This window comes from Macrobrachium rosenbergii, chromosome 23 (genome assembly GCF_040412425.1).
Source record: "Macrobrachium rosenbergii isolate ZJJX-2024 chromosome 23, ASM4041242v1, whole genome shotgun sequence".
NCBI lineage: Eukaryota > Metazoa > Arthropoda > Malacostraca > Decapoda > Palaemonidae > Macrobrachium > Macrobrachium rosenbergii.
The window spans coordinates 42,003,299-42,024,468 of NC_089763.1; the positions used below are offsets into that span (position 1 = coordinate 42,003,299).

The following is a 21,170-nucleotide window of genomic DNA, read 5'->3' on the forward strand; positions in this document are numbered from 1 at the left end:
CGGCACTCCCAGAAGAAGTATTCAATAGAATCTCCCCCTGGCTAGATGCGCAACCAGACAAAGTCTCATACACAGACTTAAAAACAAACTGATGAATTCCCACTCCATGCCCATGTCCGAGAGAGCACAGCGCGCATTCGACCTGTTGTCCCAGCCCCTTGGAGATGCATCACCCAGGGAAGCCTGGGACAAGCTTCCATGGTTTATAACACTCCCAGGTCGCGACGAGAACGGGAGGAAGAAAACACTAGATTTGACAAAAGCTATCTTCCTTCGGCGCCTCCCACAGGAAGTCCGGCGCCTGATAAGGGCTGCAGAGAACCGGGACATGGATGCCTTAGTCGATGACGCCCAGGAACTATACAAGGCCACCAAGGCTTCGACACATGCTGCCCCCCTGGGAGCCTGCAGCCTGTTGGAGGAAGACGGCGATGACGATGGAGACATCAACGCCGTGTATAAGAAGAAACTGCCATTCAGAGAGCACAGGACATGGCTAAACCTGGAGTAGTGTTTCTACCATAGGGAGTTTGGCACCAACGCCTGAACCTGCAGGCCTCCATGCTCTTTCACAAAAAAACGGCAAAGGCAGCCACAAATAACAGCTGTGGCCGTGAAACCCAACTCCCCCCGCCCAGCAGGGTTTTTTTTATCACAGAAGAGATCTCCAAATGCCGCCTACTGGTTGATACGGGGGCAATGCAGCCGGTTTTCCCGCCATCCAGGAAAGGTTTAGAAAAAATACCCGACTCACTGCCCTCCCTCATAGCAGCAAACGGAACTCCCATCCGCACTTATGGCACAACAACCTGGGCTATCACAATCCTGGGGTGCAGATACCACTGGCCTTTCGTCATAGCAGATGTTGAGTTCCCTCTGCTGGATGCGGATTTCCTAGGGCACCACGGACTCCTAGTCAACTTCGCCAGACAGCGCCTCCTCGACACAGGGATGTGCCATTCCCATCAGCTCTCCACCGGACCAAGGATGCCCTCCATATGCTCCGCAGCCCCCAACAGCTACACGTCCCTCCTACAGGAATTCCCGGACATGTTCAAACCAGAACTGCGCCAGTCACCTGGGGCTTTGGCAAGGCATGGCATCTTCCACCACATCACCACGACGGGTCCACCAACCCATGCCAAGTTCCGACATCTGTCCCCCCAGAAGTTACAAGACGCCAAACGGGCTTTTGCAGAAATGGAACGCATGGGTGTTTGTAAAAAGGCATCAAGCACGTGGACGTCCCCTCTCCACATGGTGAAGAAATCTGATGGTTCATGGAGGCCCTGCGGGGACTATCGGCGCCTGAATTTGGTAACAACACCAGATCACTAACCCCTCCCTAACATGCAAGACCTGACAGGCGCCCTCCATGGAGCCAAAATTTTCTCCAACATGGATCTACTGAAGTCGTACTTCCAAGTCCCTGTGCATCTCGACAACGTCCCAAAGACAGCCATCATCACGCCCTTCAGAAGCTACACATTTTCCTATACCACCTTTGGTCTCAGGAACGCAGGCACCACCTTCCAGCGCCTGATGGATACCATCTTGGGAGATCTTCCCTTCTGCATCTGCTACGTCGACGACATCCTCATTTTTTCCAGGTCCCCAGAGGAACACCTTCGCCACGTCCGTGCTGTCATGAAACGCCTGCAGGACAATGGATTAGTTGTCAGGTTTGACAAATGTATCTTCGGGAAGGAGAAAGTAGACTTCCTGGGCCACGAAAATTTCCCAAGGCCCTTCAGGAGTTCCTTGGGATGACACAATGGCCCACCTCATGACTAAATCCTGAAGGGGAAACCTAAAACACTAACATGGGAAGCTCCAGCAGCAGGCATTCATCCAGACGAAAAGGGCCCTCTGGCATGCCATCAACAATGACGTCTGCAGGTAGGCAAGGAGCTGCATCCTGTGCCAGACGAGCTAAACATCAGCGATTTCCCTCAGCCTCGTTGGTGGTTCGGCCACATCCACATCGACATCATCTGGCCCCTTCCGCAGTCGGGGGGAGCCCAGATACCTCCCCATCCATCAGGGCATACAATGATCACAGACTCTGCATGCCACCAATGACGTCCGCAGGTAGGCAAGGAGCTGCATCCTGTGCCAGACGAGCCATCAGCGATTTCCCTCATGGATGGTTCGCATCAATCAACATCATCTGGCCCCTTCCGCAGTCGGGGGCCCAGATACCTCCTGACGATCACAGCGACTGCTCCCCGGTCTCCAGTTGGATAAGCTGCTTCTGAGTTCCAGACAGCATCACCACAGACAGGGGCCCTGCCTTCCTGTCAGAGCTTTGGGTCTCTCTGGCATGCCTGATGGGTACAACTCTACACAGCACAATGGCATACAACCCTGCAGCGAACGGCATGGTCGAGAGGGTGCATCGCTCCCTTAAAGCAGCTCTCATAGCACGCTGCACCGACGAGAAGTGGAAGGAACAGCTGCCCTGGGTCCTGCTGGGTCTCCGCACCACACTGAGGGCAAATGGCGATGCCTCCCCGGCCGAGAAAGTCTACGGGGAAACACTAGCCGTACCTGGAGAATTCTTCCTGCCATCGGCCAATGGTGCCGACAGCCCCCCTCCTGAGGTAGAGGGAACTCGCGCAAAGGTTCACGCCCTGCCACAAGACCTTTACCAACAGAACCGTCACCTACAGCCCACCCGCCTTACACTCCTGCGCCTACGTCTTCGTCAGGGTGGACGCTCGCTGCCCGCCCTTAACCAGGGCCCTACAGGAGGTCCCACCGAGTCATCAGGCAAGCCAGCAGAGCATTTCTCCTTGACATCCACAGGCGGGAAGACTGGATCACCATCGACAGGCTCAAACCCGTATTCCTGTTAGACAGCGAAGTTAGCGAAGAAGTAGGCAGGCACCCCAGAGTTCCCCCGCAATACCTGCCTGAAGGCGCACCCGCTCCCCCACCAAAACGGGGCCCAGGATGGCCCAGAAAACACAACCAGCCATCCCCAGGTGTCAGCTCCACACAGCGCCCGAAATTCTCCACAAGCAGGGCCTGCTCTGGCTGCCTCAGCTCCTCCATGATTAAGATACTTCATCCAATAATTGCTCATCTATTATTGTCTTGTGGGGGGGGGAGTATTTGTAAGGGCGTCAAATTGCGCCTCTCTTTCCTTGTGTTTCTCCTTTTCAGATGTACATTAATCACGTCATGTATTTTACCTGTCCTTATTTCAGATTCTTTGTGTACCTCATCCTATGCATTATTGTACGGCCTTTCTGCTGATATGTATTTCTATCTTTTATGCGTCATGTAACAAATGTTGTACGTATTTTTATGCTTGCTACAAAACACAAATCTTTTATGGACGCCGCAGGGGGTCTCGGGTCGCCCGCTACCTTTCTGTCCGCTTTCTGTCTTATAAACACCTGTCATGAATAATAAAGCATCAGTCTCGTACCTCTGACTTTTCTTCACAATATTGATATATATATATATATATATATATATATATATATATATATATATATACAATATATATATATATATGTATATATATATATATATATATATATATATATATATATATATATATATATATAATTCTTTATATATATATATATATATATATATATATATATATATATATTTATATATATATATATATATCTCCTGGCAATTCTTTCTCCTGGCATTTTAAACTGAATATTTTGCAACTGTTTTTTAGCATACTATTTTTCAGTCCGAGTCTTTTATGATGTTTTAATGTATCTGTATGTATTTTTTTACAGCTTTGATAATGAGGCTAGGCTTTGAAACGTAAGTTTATAAAAACCATGGAAATGCCTGAGATGTCTTCCTCAAGTTCCTTATGGATAAATTTTGGCTGTTGATTGCCACCAATCAATCATATCATATATATATATATATATATATATATATATATATATATATATATATATATATATATATATATATATATATATATATATATATATATATATAAAAATATATATGTGTGTGTGTGTATATGATGCATGTGCGTGTATTTGTAATAGTCACAATGACTTGTAAACTTCTCTTCTAGCTCCCACTTTTTTGGAAACGCTTATTACTACAGCCTTCATTCAAACGGGAAATAAACGAAGAACCATTCCCTTCCCGTGACAGGATTCGGACTAATTGCACACAGTTTTCCCGCGAGAGAGTAGAGAACGTTCATTATCTAGAACCTATAATCAGCTCCTTTATTTGCCCAAGAAGTAAAGGAGAAAAGCTAGTCAACCCGTGTTAGCAATTATACCATATACGACGGTTGAAATAACCAAAGCTATAGTCAATCCGTGTTAGCAATTTTTCTATATAAGACGGCTGAAATAACCAATGCTAGTCAACCCATGTTAGCAATTTTTCTACATAAGACAGCTGAAATAACCAAAGTTAGTCAACCCGTGTTAGCAATTATTCCATATAAGACAGTCGAAATAACAAAAGCTAGTCAACCCGTGTTAGCAATTATACTATATGAGACGGTTGAAATAACAAAAGCTAGTCAACTCGTGCTAGCAATTATACTACATAAGAGGGTTGAAATAACAAAAGCTAGTCAACCCGTGTTAGCAATTATATTTTATAAGACGGTTGAAATAACCAAAGCTATAGTCAACCCGTGTTAGCAATTATACCAAATAAAACGGTCGAAATAACAAAAGCTAGTCAACCCGTGTTAGCAATTATACTATATGAGACGGTTGAAATAACAAAAGCTAGTCAACTCGTGCTAGCAATTATACTACATAAGACGGTTGAAATAACAAAAGCTAGTCAACCCGTGTTAGCAATTATACTATATAAGACGGTTGAAATAACCAAAGCTATAGTCAACCCATGTTAGCAATTTTTCTACATAAGACGGCTGAAATAACCAAAGCTAGTCAACCCGTGTTAGCAATTATACTATATGAGACGGTTGAAATAACAAAAGCTAGTCAACTCGTGCTAGCAATTATACTATATAAGACAGTTGAAATAACAGTTTCAGAATTGTGCTAGGCCTATGGCATGTACGATACCATATTATAACCAATAACAAGCAAAGTTACTATTTCTCCTCTTAGCATAACGTTTAGTTTGATAAATATTGAGAAATAGGTACTATTAATCGTTCTTTGGTTGAATCCGTATAAAACTGTCCCGAACAAAGAAGAGTGACTGTTTATAGAAGCAAACGATTCACCGCTTAACAAAGCACGCCATCTGGCACCTGACAGGTGGCAAGGCATCACAACTCACTTCACAAGATGCCGCAAGGAGGCGCTAGGGTAGCACCTTAGGATTCCTTAAATCAAATACACAAAAATAACAAGAAATTCTGCCATTTTAAATCCGTATTTCCACAGTCTGTCGTTTTTAACATACACTCAAGTTTGTTTCCTTTTTCTTAACACATTTTCAAGGGATTGCAACATACTTTGATCAACTAATTTTTCTGGTGAAGTTGGGCAAGAGTCTTAATTTATCCACAAATCATGTTTAATCTTTGTAATTCTCTTTTTCTTCCGCGTTCTTACAATCTATGACTTCTGTATAGACGAGAGTCTATCATCACCGCAAGATTACCAGCCTGGTGGTAATGTGTGGTCATTGTATGTCTTAGCAAGACTGAAAAATCATGTGCATCTCTGCGTCCGCAAGAATGTATACACACCTGATGCGTTCTATTTTTGACATCTTCCTCCATCTTCACGATCATCGTCCTTTTATTTCTCCTTGGCATTTCCTTCCTCCTCTGTCTCTGTTCTCTCCATCCGTCTCCTTTATCATCCTCCTCCTTTTTATCATCTTTCTTTCTCGTGCTTCATTTTCCTGTCTCGTTTATCTTCTTCCTTTCTTTCTTCAGCTCTTCTTGGGTATAAGTTCAATCTTCAGTGTCATTTGTTGTCAGTTCTGAATGATGCCCTTGTTTGGTCTTCGTCGTCAGACCCTGATATCAGAAATGTCCTGAAGTATATTACCGACGTCCTGTTTCTGACCTTGAGTCTTCTTCTTTACGAGAAGAAGAAGAAGAAGAAGAAGAAGAAGAAGAAGAAGAAGAAGAAGAAGAAGAAGAAGAAGAAGAAAAGAATATTCTAAAGACTTCAAGAAGGCTGAGATGCCCATAAACTAACCTTCATAAAATGTCCTTCTTTGCCTGCAAAATGATTATCATTAAGACTTTTTTTTCGTACCTCAGTGTTTATGAAACCTTCAATGTGATTAAGGCGAAGTCGTTCAAGCATTCTGTTAGCCATTTGTCTCATTGTGGTCTATTGCCATTTAAACCAGACTCCTAAGATCTATTGCAAGTTGTTGGACATTAATTTGTAAAGCTCATACATAAGACTGAGAAATCGTTATTATAAATTATATAGGAAAGACTATGTTATATTAGACACTATTACCTTGATTCCCGTCTAACTGTAATTACTATGAATAATTCAACTCTGCAATATAATCTATTTTACATGGTAAAGACCATGCTATATTAGACACCACTAGCCTCTTTCCTGTTTAACTGAAATTACCATCAATAATTAAATGCAATCGTGTAATCTACTTAATCATTAATAATAAGAATGATTATTTACTTGTAAATTTAACCCGCATTTTTTTTTAGGAAAACGTCAGCTCATTTCTACTTCCATCTTTGTTTTAAGAATTCGGTAGATTTTCACGGACTTCCTCTCTTCGAGGTCATTCAGTACGACTTAAGTCAGACAGAATAGAGCCCGTCGTTTGGCTGGGTGGCAGTGACAGTCTGGAAGTATGGTAGTAAAAACGAACAGAAAAAAAAAAAAACAGCGAGCACACCCATTTGCTCCTTGTACGATTTCCTCAGCATCATTTCTGTCACTGAAACGAAACCGTACTTTTATACTGGTAACAGATATTGGCCATGGGTTTGTTTTCTAATTGGGAGATGAACTGAAAAAAAAAAACAGCACATTCTAAATACTAATAAAAAATCCCCTGTGTTCGAAGGCCGCGTATAAGATGTTGACAACGAAAACAGAAGAGTTTTTACGTTTTTTGAAAGGAGGTCATTTATTTGTGTGCGTGCATGGTCAAGTCGTACCCAAAATCTATTCAGATCTCGGTAGTCTCCTCTCCTTACCCTGGGTAGTACTAGCTTTTCCTCACCAATGAGAGACCAGAGTTCGATTCCGGGACGAGATGGAAGAAATTTAGCCCTGTTTCCTGAAAATCGATTTGCTTATGATGACTCAAGCACTGAAATACGTACCAGGTAATTCATACACTGTGGTGTGTCGCAGCCAAGCTGGTTAAAAGGCTTCAGGCTAGTAATCACATCCCAATATACTTGTTGAGATATGGAAGGGTACGCCCTTCATGGATAAAAAGCATATAGGTAAGTATATAGCCTATATACATACATACATACATACATACATACATACATACATACATACATACATACATACATACATACATACATACATAAATAATAATAATAATAATAATAATAATAATAATAATAATAATAATAATAATAATAATAATAATAATAATGAAATATTAGTTTAAACAGACGAATAAAAGCCCCACAAAGGAATGAAGTCAACACGAACGGAGTCGTGTACCAAGCATAAACAACAAATCAAGCCTTGATTTGTTGTTTACGTATCCCCATCTGTAAGCCCCAAGTACATTCTTCACTCCTTCTCATCACTTCTTTGTATATAAAAACCCTGAAAAACAGCAACATTCCTCAAAGATGCTATAAATAAGCGAAGGTGGCTCCCTCGCATACCTGAGCAGGTAGAGATGTCAGCGTACATGAGACTACTTCATTTATTTTCTTTACATTACTTTTTTTTTAAAGGATATGTTATCGTTGGCACTGAATGGGCCTTTCACTAGGTTGATGTTTATCCCGGTGGTCTTTTTGCCTTCATTAGAGCATGGCAGCTCTCCTCGATTTGCAAGAAGAAGAACACCCCTTCTTCTTCTTCTTCTTCTTCTTTCGGTGAGCTGAGAGACTTCAGGTCGAATCAACTTTATCTGATGGAAAGCATTACGCGCGCCGAAGCAATTACCGTTGCCTCCAGTGAGTGATGGAGAACGGTTGGTAGCTTGGCGATGATAAATGGGTTGCTATGAAAGAATTCGTTTGAGATAAGTTTCGCAAGAAAATTTCGTCTGAATATCGGTCGCGGGCAAAGAAATATTGAGATAAATACCACGTGAAATGTCGTCTAGACTTAGGCGTGTACGAATGGTTCAGGACGAACGAAGCAAAAACGATATCAAAGACTTTTTTCACTATAATGCAAGTGGTTTTACCTCCCAGTCTGCGTTTTCGCCGAGTAATCTACTCCGGGAACATAGACCGCACACTACTTTTCACAAGATGAATTCAGAGAGGAAATTGGCTTTGAGAGAATCCTTCGTTTGCGACATTATTGCTGTTTTCTGACATTATTGCTGTTTACTTATGCGTGACGAATTATTCACTAAATATATTTACATTAATTTGGATTTTAGTCAATACAGTACTTAAACGGACATTGTGTTAAACTAATAATAATAATAATAATAATAATAATAATAATAATAATAATAATAATAATAATAATAATAATAATAATTCTCTGAGCATTAACATTGTCGAATACTTTTAGGCTACGTAATCAAATATTAATATAAGTGACAGGAAAGTTCCAGTATGCTACGATATTTATATAGCTACTCACAAATTATAATTGACAAAAAACGGCCCTACGTGTATGGCTGTTCATATGTTTAGACGTTCAGTAAACATCAGGGGGTACTGACGCTTCCTGGCTTCATGTATGTCCCCGTATAAGGAAAAATTCTTGAGTTTGTCGTTATTTGTGTTTTATTCGCTTCATGTTATCATCTTCATTTTATTTTCGTTTTCGCGGGTATTATTTAAACGATGTTACGGGTATTTGGCATTGAGCTTCAAAAAAAAAAAAAGACAATTTGTCCAGTTGTTATTTACTTATATTAATTGTTTTGTTTCCGAGGTTATCATATCAGCTACTTTTAGTTGCGAGAACCGAGTACTTATTTGTAGATTAATTCATTAACATCTTGCTGATCGAATCATTTCAACAAATGACCGCAAATTAAGTAGAACAGAGTGCAAGTGAAGAAGAGAATGAACAATAAATGGGATTGTTATGAGTAAAATTAATTGAAATTTTTGAGATATACATATATATATATATATACATACATATACTGTACATATACGAGTATATACAGTATATGTGTGTATATTTAAATAAATATATATATATATATATATATATATATATATATATATATATATATATATATATCTGTGTGTGTGTGTGTGTGTGTGTGTGTGTATGTATGCATCTGTATAAGAATTTTTACTGAGCAGGTATAATAATTTTGAATGGAATATACCAAAACTGAATAATTTTGAAGGGCATGTACACACACATATACTATATATATATATATATATATATATATATATATATATATATATATATATATATATATATATATATATATATATTATATATATATCGACCTAAAAACTCAGTAACCATTAAAACACCATGTTACGGCGATGTGAATGGGTCTAGTCATCTTAGTCACCTCTCTGAAAAATGTATCTGAATTTGACAGAAATAGAATTTTATTCGTCTTCACACTCTACGCATCCGGAATCTTTTCCACCCAAGGACCTGTCCTCCAACCTGAATACCACGAAGCCGAAGACGAACACTAAATCTAAAGGAATTTATGGACTAAAAATAATTAAAATCTCACGTTACCTTAGATTCCTCTCATTCATCTGATCTGAACCAATTTGAGATCTGAAAGGGGGAACGTCAGATGCCACCAAAATAATCTGATTCATCGCTGTAGGAGAGATAATATAATTACTGCCTCGGTTGCCAACGATGCCCGAAACTTGGGGAAAAAATAAAAAAAAAAAGACTCGCGGAATGCGCAACATTGAAGGGGATTCGAGCGTAAAATAAACGATTAAGCCGGAGAGGAAAAACCGGTAATTATGTAAGATTTTTATCTCCCGCAGCAGATATTAGCATTATTTTTCTGTCCGATAAGGCGTTAGTTTGTTTTGTATCTGCTCTGGGTGTTTGCGAATGAAATGGAAAGAAAAAACATAAGAGTTACTCATGAATTTGTCATATGTTTTATGCTTTTTATTATCATTATATTGTTATTAAGATCAAGAAGAAGAAGGAAAGCTGATGAGAATACTGAAGAATTTTATCTCCACCTGAATTTCATCATCTGTCTATACACGTGTTAATTTGTCTCTTCTTTGTTCGGATGTTTTAGTTTCCTGTAAAAGAAAACTATCGTGCCGGCTTTGTCTGTCCGTCCGCACTTTTTCTGTCCGCCCTGAGATCTTAAAAACTACTGGGACTAGAGGGCTGCAAAGTGGTTGATCATCCACCCTCCAACCATCAAACATACCAAATTGCAGTCCTCTAGCCTCAGTAGTTTTTATTTTACTTAAGGTTAAAGTTAGCCATAATCGTGCTTCTGGCAACGATATAGGGCAGGTCACCACCGTTCCGAGGTTCAAGTTTCATGGGCCGCGGCTCATACACCATTATACTGAGACCACCGAAAGGTAGAGCTATTTTCGGTGGCCTTGATTATACGCCGTACAGAAAACTCGATTGTGCCGAAGAAACTTCGGCGCATTTTTTACTTGTTTGTATAGCAATTCATCTACTATAATTCATATGCAGTATCAACATTGATACTGAAATGATCAAGAGTCATTTGGAAAGAATCGGAAAAGACGCGGTTGAATCAAATCTTCAGGAACAAGGAATGTTCTCTATCAATCCATTTTGCTTTGCCGATTTGATTCGGTAAATCAACTAAAAATTATATAAATCTCGAGGCGTAAATGACCCTCAATATTTCAAATGAATTCTACGAGTAAAAGTAAAAAAAAAAAAAAAAAATGGAAAAAGGTAAAACCCCATCTAATTACGAATCCCAGTCATCACTGTTAAACGAAAGGCCACAACATTTCTTAAACGGATTTCCTCCATATCTGTAAAACATCGACCCTCGGATGGATGAGAAACATTACTAAACCTTGTCTTCACATGGTGTTGACGGGAACGAGGTCTCGGGAGATGGGTTTGTTTTTGCCAAAACGTATTTTCCACGACACGCAGAGGGACATTTGTCACATGTGGGCACTGTTTTCTTAACGGTTCGAATTATATTTGGTCGTTCGAGATGTTTCACGCAGTCAAACTTTACAAGACGTGGTGTATCGTGACAAATATTACCCGGGATAAAATTATTTTTCATTTACTTAACGTACTATGGCAGATCTTAACGTACTATGGCAGATCTTAACGTACTATGGTAGATCTTAACGTATTATGGTAGATCTTAACGTACTATGGCAGATCTTAACGTACTATGGCAGATCTTAACGTACTATGGCAGATCTTAACGTACTATGGCAGATCTTAACTTACCAGGGTAGATCTTAACGTACTATGACAGATCTTAACGTACTATGGCAGATCTTAACGTACTATGACAGATCTTAACGTACTATGGCAGATCTTAACGTACTATGGCAGATCTTAACGTACTAGGGCAGATCTTAACGTACTAGGGTAGATCTTAACGTACTAGGGCAGATCTTAAACGTACTATGGCATTATGGTGGCTGCCATATACTTGCTTTTTATAGCCATAAAAATGTATTTCCCGTCAATTTCAGCATGAAACACAAGCCTTCACTTGAAGGAACTGTAAACTAGAGGGAGGTATGGCCCAATCCCCACAAATGAAATGGGGTCTATTGTATTCTACATTTTAGTAAAAAGAGAAAACAGCCTACACTATGTACGTACATTATCTACGTTGGTATAAAACATACTTTCTTTTAAACCTTAAGAATAACAGCTATTCATCCAAATGGCAACAGTGCCTAAGAAAAGACACATCAAAATACCTTTGAATAAAGGTGTTCCCTTATAAGGGAACAGAATCATTCCAACCCTTTTACACCCTTTGAGTAATGCAATGTCAAGCACTGGGTTAGTTGGCCTATTTCTTTATCGACTTCATATTCACAGCGAGACAACTTAATGGTTAATGCATTTACTCTCTCTCTCTCTCTCTCTCTCTCTCTCTCTCTCTCTCTCTCTCTCTCTCTCTCTCGACGAGCTGACTGCAGCAAGACTTCAAAACAGCCAGGATAAGTGTAGTAAAATACTGATGGACAACATCAGATTACTAGAGACAGGAATAAAAAGGTTAATTATTCGTATTTACCCATAATTAATAATAATTAATTTCAGGAGACAACGGAAGATTATTTTCTCTTGATCACCAGTCAAGTTTAGGGAAATGAAAACGAATCAAGTCCCCAGGTCTTAGCCTTCCTAACCGGCAACGGATTAGATAATATAAGGAGTAATCCGTATCAGCTGAGTTCGCACACTTACAGCGGTTCCAAGTCCGGATAAAAGAGCGAAGTTAGACACAGGGTTAATGTCTATTGGTCAACAAAAATTGCAACAAACCTTAGGTGTCTGGTCCAAGTAGCAATGAGTCACAATGAGGCACGGCAGCAGTAAGTGTAATAGTAAGCATTGTTTAAACTAATATCGGGACGCAAATTCCTGAGATGTATGCTAATATTGCACCAGCCCCGGTTTTTTGCCATGCCCCTGAGGTTAGGTTAGGTTGGATTAAGTTAGGAAAGTACCGTGGGAAACATAATGAGATTATTTTAAAGAAAATTCAATGGTAGCCTAGTTGCTAAGATAAGGTGTCCCGCTTTTTTCAGGGAAAGGGTTCCGGTACTCGGTTACATCTCGGGAAAATGCTACCGGGACAGATTTGATAGAATTCCTACAGGAACCTTCACTGTCTGGTGCATGCAACATTGTTCAAAATGAAACCCAAGAGCCCGCACCCCGCCCCCAAAAAAAAAAAAGAGTAAGAGTAGGCTAAGCACTGACTCCAACGAGTACCGTCAAATACTTGAGAGATGTGTCACAAAAAGGGATACACGATGACATATGAGGAAGGGGGGGGTGGGGGGGGGGGGTGGATAGAGAAAAAGCCGAAGAGGAAATGGAGGCATTAAAACACCGTGAAGATAAAAATGACAATTTGGCTTTTTCTCTGCCACGAGACGTTTCCCTTTCATGCTGGTTACCAACGAGGACCTTCACTCTTACGTAGGTACATTATGAACATGGACACTCTCTCTCTCTCTCTCTCTCTCTCTCTCTTTGCATAATCATTAGCAGCCTTTCAGAAGACTCACGTGTGGAGTAACGAGTTACAGTCTTCGGCATACCTGAAGAATTTTCTACCAGTGACTCGGACTTCAATTTTAGCTTTCATCTGACAGCTGCTACTGTCTAGGGCGCCGACATTACGGACTCCCCAGAATAAGACTTGGTCATCATGACTAATAAGGCCACAACGTGTTGTGAAGAGCAGTGATGTGAGATGAGATGAAATACAAAAGCGTGATACTTTTATATAGATTGTTGTTACCACCTACAGTGACATTGGACGGAGATGAATCGCCCATTATGTCTGTCAACCTGTCTACAACATATCTCAAACACTCGTGGAGGAATTCCTAACGCAATTTTGTGGACGGGTGGCCTATGGGACAAGGATAAATTCATGAAATTTTGAAATAGATCCGTTTTAAGATTCGAACTAGGTTTTATTTTATATTTTTATTTGGGGGGGGGAAGCGGGTCTGGTAAAGGTACGCCTCCACTCACTAGCGGATAGGGGGGGGTCACCTGGACACGCCCCCCCCATGAAAAATAATGACAAAATAATAATATTGAAGAATCAGATATTAATAACATAAGTGAGAAATATAAAAATGGAAACAAAAATTTAAAAATCTATTATAGAAATAAAATTTTGAGGAAAAATCATAATTATATATATATATATATATATATATATATATATATATATATATATATATATATATATATATATATATATATATATATATATATATATATAAATATATGTGTGTGTGCATATGTATATACTGTATATACATATAAATATATGTATATGTATAATATGAAAATTGGTGGCACCCCCTATGAAATTTTTCTGGATCCGCACTACCGCTACGTGCTTACCAATTTCCTATAATTTCTTATTTCTTCACCTTCAAGTAGTTGTTCCTATCATTTGTTTCTTTGCTTTGTCCTTCGCTTCTTTAGAGTTAGTTACCAATTCTTTCATTATTTTCTTCCGCGCTTCTCATATGGTTTGCTTGTGCTTGCTTTTATTCATACTATTTTTCTGTTTTAAACTTTGCTTTCACTTTTCCTTGTACTATTTTCACTTAGTTTTTCCTTGCTTTAGTTCACTTTCATATTATTTCTTTTCTTCTAAATTTTGTTACTTTTATTCTAATCATTCTTGACTTGTCATTTTTTTTTTCGTCTATCCTGAGTTTCCTGGTATTCTATTTACCATTGCTTTACTATCTTAAAATTTTATTCTCTACTTATCCCTTTTCCTCTCCTTTCTTTTCGTCTTCTTTAAGGGATTTTTTGGTATGTCCTTTTTCTGCATGTCTTTTACATCTGCGCTTCTCTTCGTACAAGTCTTTCGTCTGCATACATTTATCATTCATCTTTCTTTTAGCTTTCATTTCTACTGTTTCATTTCACTTTGCACTTATTGCTTAATTTATCCATCTCCCTTTCTGTCCTTGTAATCACCCTTCTATCATGTCTGTCTATCGTTTTATTTCTCCATTTCATAGCTCTTCCCCTTCTTCTCAATTACTTTCCTCCTTCTTCGCCCGCCCCCACCCCCACCGTCCCATCCTCATCTCCTCTCTCACCCTCATTTTTATCAAGGAGATAACGTCGCTGGCAAACAAACCTCTCAAACCTGTTCTCAATTTCGGGGCGTGTCATGTCAGCTATGGTTGGAATGATCTCGTGTTTCAGAAGGATCTTTTTTTGGTATATGCTTTACATACACTTTGTCTCAGGATATTCTTTGTGGCTTGCATAACGCTGTTTCTTTCAGTGAGGATTCTTCTTAGAGGTTTTCTCCTAAACAGAAACTGGAAATGAAGGAGGGACCGGATAAATCCAGGAAACGACTAACCAGACTTAAACGTTACTATCAGTTACAGCATCTGGAAACGTCTAACCAAACTTGAGCTTTAATTTTAGTTATAGCATCACCATCGTAATGACACGCGCAACAAAACTGAAGTGTTTCGTTAGAGCCGACTGATTTATTGCGCCGTTTAACTGACAGAAGGACAAATGAACTTCAAACACCGCAGGTTCAGCGTACCAGATGTTGACAGCTCGCAAGCGGAAGGGTGACGTCACGAAACCTTGGCAATCGCAGTACTTAGCCACTCTGGAGGTAGTGTCGTATAGGCAAAAGATGCTACGTTGTAATACTGGTTGATTTCACGGTTATTCTTGTCGTAATGCTGGTGTCATTATTATTATTATTATTATTATTATTATTATTACTATTATTATTATTATTATTATTATTATTATTATTGTTGTTGTTCATTTAAATACATGCTAACCAAAACATATTTATCATTATTATTACTATTATTATCCATTTAAAAGCATGCCAACCAAAGCATTAAATTTATCATTATTATTATTATTATTATTATTATTATTATTATTATTATTATTATTATTATTATTATTATTATTATTATCCATTTAAAAAAGAAGCCAAAGAAAGCATGAAATTTATTATTATTATTATTATTATTATTATTATTATTATTATTATTATTATTATTATTCTACACAACAGAATAAACCCCATTTGTCAGAAAACAGAAGAAAAAAGCCAAGAGAAGAGAAGTGTCACAAAATTCTGGTGAAAACAAGAAATGAATTATACAAATAATTAAGAAATAAATAAATATTCACGAGAATTAACGGCAGATTGCAATTCAGCCACCTGGTGCTGTTGGCTTTTGGAATTTATAAGGACCTAAATAAATATTACCCTTGCTATATCTTAGTTCATAATAATGTTCATTAGTCTTCAAGCAGCAACAGCAACAATGATTAATAATGATAATAATTAAAGAATATTCAGGATTTACTAAAGACTCTTAACTCTCACATTTTCTTACTAGTTTATTTGAACTAGTTGTGGCAAAATCTCTTTTAATATAACTATTATATCAATTAAACCATTTTAACAGCAGAAATCTTCAGGCCAACTTTCAATACAGTCTGTCTTTTGGGAGGTGACAGCAAATATCGGCAGCCGATATCATCAAAGCTTAGCGTGATTGGCCGAAGCTCGTTTAGCTCACGCATCATTGGTTGCAGTGATATCGGCTGTGGATATTTTCCGTCACCTCCAAAGACACAGAACGGATTACTGAACTCAAATTTGTAAATATTGTAAAACATACGTAAGCGATGTTTCTTTCCAGGATTTTGCCTGGGTGTTGGGAGTAGCACTGTAAGATAAGTGGAACTTTGGAACATTGTTCCCCAGCATGGTTCTATAGTGAATCCAGTTTCGTAGCTCTGTCTTGGAAAAATGTCGAAACTGTTTAAGGTCAAGGGCCGGAGGTGATTAAGAATATGAACAAGAAAAAAAGTTAAGAATTTAAACAACAAATAACAAGAATATGAACAAAAATATGTTAAGAATGTGAATTACAAACAATAAGAACATGAACATAGAAAAGGTTGAGCGTGTGGAAAACAATAAATAATAAGAATGTGAACGTGTAAAAAAAGGTTAAGAATGTGGAAAATAAATAATAAGATTAAGCACAAGAATCTATTAAGAATGTCAAGGACAATAAATGAGTATATGAATAAGAATAAAGATTAAGAGTGTGAAAAACCATAAATATCGAGAATATGAACAAGAAGAAAGATTAAGAGTGTGAAAAACAACAAATAATAAGAATATGAACAAGAATAAAGGTTGAGTGTGAAAAAATAAATAATAAGAATATGAACAAGAATAAAGGTTAAGAGTGTGAAAAAATAAATAATAAGAATATGAACAAGAAAAAGATTGGGAATGTGGAAAACAACGAAGAACAAGAACATGAACAACAAAGATAAACCTCGGCACAAAGGTTGGCAGTACAACAACAAAAACGTCATATCAATTTGATCTACATTCTTATGTCAATGCTTACAGTGACCACTAACCCATCAAAAACAGCAAGATCGATCTTTATTCTTATTATTAATATCAAAACATCAAGGTCAATCTTTATCATAATTATTATTATTAAGAATTAAAAGCCACAGTAGTGTTAAAAATATTTATGTACACTACTGTGACTTTGAATTCTCGACACTGTAGCTTCGTTACACGGTCGCCTTTTTTCATTACTATTATTATTCAGAACATGAACTCTATTAAAACCATTACTAAAACCTACAACAATTTACTATTCCTTTGGGGTATGGCCCTACTATTTTCGTGACCCGCCTCCAACCAATCCGCCCCCGCCGCCCGCCCACCTTTTTCCCTAAATTCCCTAAAACTTCGTCTCCATAATAAAACTCAGTTGTCCGTTCGTTTAGCATCTGCTATAAAACAAGATGACTTCTTACGCGAATGTTTACAGCCAATGAGTCATGCCAAAGGTATGGTTCCCCTAACGATGTGTCTTTTTAGAGAGAGAGAGAGAGAGAGAGAGAGAGAGAGAGAGAGAGAGAGAGAGAGAGAGAGGAGAGGGACACAAGGAGAGAGAGATACAGTGGGTGGGAAAGATAGAGATATAGAAGAGAGAGAGAGAGAGAGAGAGAGAGAGAGAGAGAGAGAGAGAGAGAGAGAGAGAATGTACACAAGGGAGTGAGTGATACAGTGGGTAAGAAAGAGAGAGGAAAGAGATAGACACATGGAGAGAGAGAGAGAGAGAGAGAGAGAGAGAGAGAGAGAGAGAGAGAGAGAGAGAGCAACAGGTATATAACCGTGCACATGAGTAAGTTCTTGCCGGTATGCCCATATGTGTATGATTTTCTCCCTGTAACCGTATATACAAATATGCTTATATTTAACGTTCGTCGGCGTTTAGCACTGACTCATGTAACTTGGCTTGTGACTATCACTAATACTAAATAGTTTAGTGGCTATGCGCGGCTTCCTCATTTATCAACTTGTGTACATACAACCAGTACACACACATATACCTGTATATATGTATATGCGTATAGACAGATATACATACATATATATATGTGTATTTATAAACAGACATATATATATATATATATATATATATATATATATATATATATATATATATATATATATACATATATACTGTATATATATAATTCATATTTTACTTTTTACTTTCAGTGTAAAGATTAGCAGCCACTATCAACTAAAGGACATCATTAAGTTCAGCAATTCCTTTCGTAACTTAACCTCCAGATGATTCTGTATTGAGTTTTCTAACCTCATCAATTCGTACGCAGCAAGATATGTTTACTGGATCTATTCAAAACATTAATTTTAGACAATTACAAAAAATAAAGAAGAAGAATGTAATTTAGAAACTTCCGTGGGTACGGTTTGAGTTTTTAAGATTAATCAAACCATTCCTTAACAATATATAATGATTAACTGAATAAAACGTGCAAAGTTAATAATAATAATAATAATAATAATAATAATAATAATAATAATAATAATAATAATAATAAGAGCCTTCGAGATCCATAATAATAATAATAATAATAATAATAATAATAATAATAATAATAACAACGGTGAAGAGCCTTCGAGATCCTGTTCGATTCTCCTTCTCAGATTTCGAAAGCTCTCGTTTTGTATATATTATAAATAATCATTTGCACTTACACCATTTTAGTTACTCATGCGATTATAAGATTTTCATGAATAATAATAATAATAATAATAATAATAATAATAATAATAATAATAATAGTAAAATACAAATAGTAATAGTAACGAACACTAATAATAGTGACAAGAGCAATAATAATAATAATAATAATAATAATAATAATAATAATAATAATAATAATAATAATAATAATAATAACATTGATAGTAAAATACAAATAATAATACTAACGGACAATAATAATAATGACAGGAGCAATAATAATAATAATAATAATAATAATAATAATAATAATAATAATAATAATAACAGTAAAATACAAATAATAATACTAACGGCCACTATTAATAATGACAAGAGAAATAAAAATAATAATAAAAATAACAACAACAACAGTGATATTAAAATACAAATGATAATAGTAACGAACACTAATAATAGTGACAAGAGCAATAAAATAATAATAATAATAATAATAATAATAATAATAATAATAATAATAATAATAATAATAATAAAAATACAAAAAATAACAGTAACGAACACATAATAATGACAAGAGCAATAATAATAATAATAATAATAATAATAATAATAATAATAATAATAATAATAATAATAATAATAATAATAATAATAATAATAATAATAATATCAGTGATATTAAAATACAAAAAATAATAGTAACGAACACTAATAATAATGACAATAGCAGTAATACAGATATATAACGAACATTAACTAGGTAACTTTATCTCTGCCACATGTAGAGAATATAAAAAAAAAATCGCCCATGAACAAAGGATCATCGCCAAAAAAAAAAAAACTAAGCAACAAACAAACCCGAATCAAATGGAGTTGTCTCACAAATCAACTTCAATAAAGGCAAGACTCTACGAAGAAGTAAGCAAGACTCTTGGAGGGGGACGAGGCAGCACCAGAACATCAACCGGTGCATAATAAGATCAGTGTTGCAAATGAGGAAGGATATAGAAGCTTTAAAGAGTGACATTCTTACTTGGAAGAGTTTTATTGTATGTATGTATGTATGTACATATACTCGTATACACACAAACACACACACACATATATATATATATATATACATATATATATTATATATATAAATATATATATACATATACATACACACACACATATATATATATATATATATATATATATATATATATATATATATATATATATATATATATATATATATATATATATATATATATATCTTCTTCTTTTTAACGTGCTTTTTCCCATTTTTATATGGGGTACGCACGATGCCTTCTTTGAAGGACTTTGATTTATGTTCTGGTAGGCTGTAGCCTCGATCGGTATATATATATATATATATATATATATATATATATATATATATATATATATATATATATATATATATATATATATATATATAATTCAGGTTTTCGTTATTGATTCGTAAAGGCTTTTTGGATGAGGGAAGATTCTAGAGGTGTGAAATGTGGCTTTTTACTTTTTTTTCAGGTTCTTGTAAATGATTTTGAAGGAGGAATGATATAAGAAATTTAAAAACTTGCGTTCTTACTAAAAAAAAATTTTTCCCCCTTTTTTAGTTTTCTGTAAAAGAGAACATATGGTGCCGGCTTTGTCTGCCCGTCCGCACTTCTCTCTGTCCTCCCTCAGATCTCAAAAACTATCAAGGCTAGAGGGCTGCAAGTTGGTATGTTGATCATCCACCCTCCAATCATCAAACATACCAAATTGCAGGCCTCTGCCCTCGGTAGTTTTTATTTTGTTTAAGGTTAAAGTTGCCATAATAGTGCATCTGGCAACGATATAGGACAGGCCACCACCGGGCCGTGATAAAGTTTCATGGGCCGCGGCTCATACAGCATTATACCGAGATGACCGAAAGACAGATCTATTTTCGGTGGCCTTGATTATACGCTGTAGCGGCAGTACAGAAAACTTCGGCGCATTTTTTACTTATTTCATGTTTGTTGTAACTTCAAAGGTCAACCGAGTTAACAGGATCAGGGTTGTAAATAATGAAGGGTATGTAAGCAATCAACAGTGATAAAATATATCTTAAGAACAGCGTTGTGCAAGAGCGCTAATGCAAACAATAAATGCACACTTTCGGCCGTAGGCCAAGCGCCGTGACCTATGAGGTCATTCAGCGCTGAAACGGAAATTGAGAGCACGAGTTTTAAATGGTGTGACAGGAGGAAAACTTTGCAGTTGCACTAAGAAACAAATGCTA

At 37.0% G+C, this 21,170-nt stretch overlaps 2 protein-coding genes across 3 annotated transcripts in view; one reads left to right on the plus strand and one right to left on the minus strand.

Annotated features, from left to right (window-relative positions):
• Positions 1–21,170, minus strand: part of LOC136851551 (E3 ubiquitin-protein ligase TRIM31-like) — a 41,736-nt gene that overhangs the window by 5,060 nt on the left and 15,506 nt on the right. The window lies entirely within an intron of this gene.
• Positions 700–1,338, plus strand: LOC136851103 (uncharacterized). Its single transcript, XM_067125074.1, has one exon. It carries the CDS (start codon positions 700–702, stop codon positions 1,336–1,338), a length of 639 nt encoding a protein of 212 aa, XP_066981175.1.

Excerpts from the sequence above, each read along its gene's own strand:
- LOC136851103 (XM_067125074.1), top strand. The coding sequence starts at position 700 with ATGCAGCCGGTTTTCCCGCCATCCAGGAAAGGTTTAGAAAAAATACCC.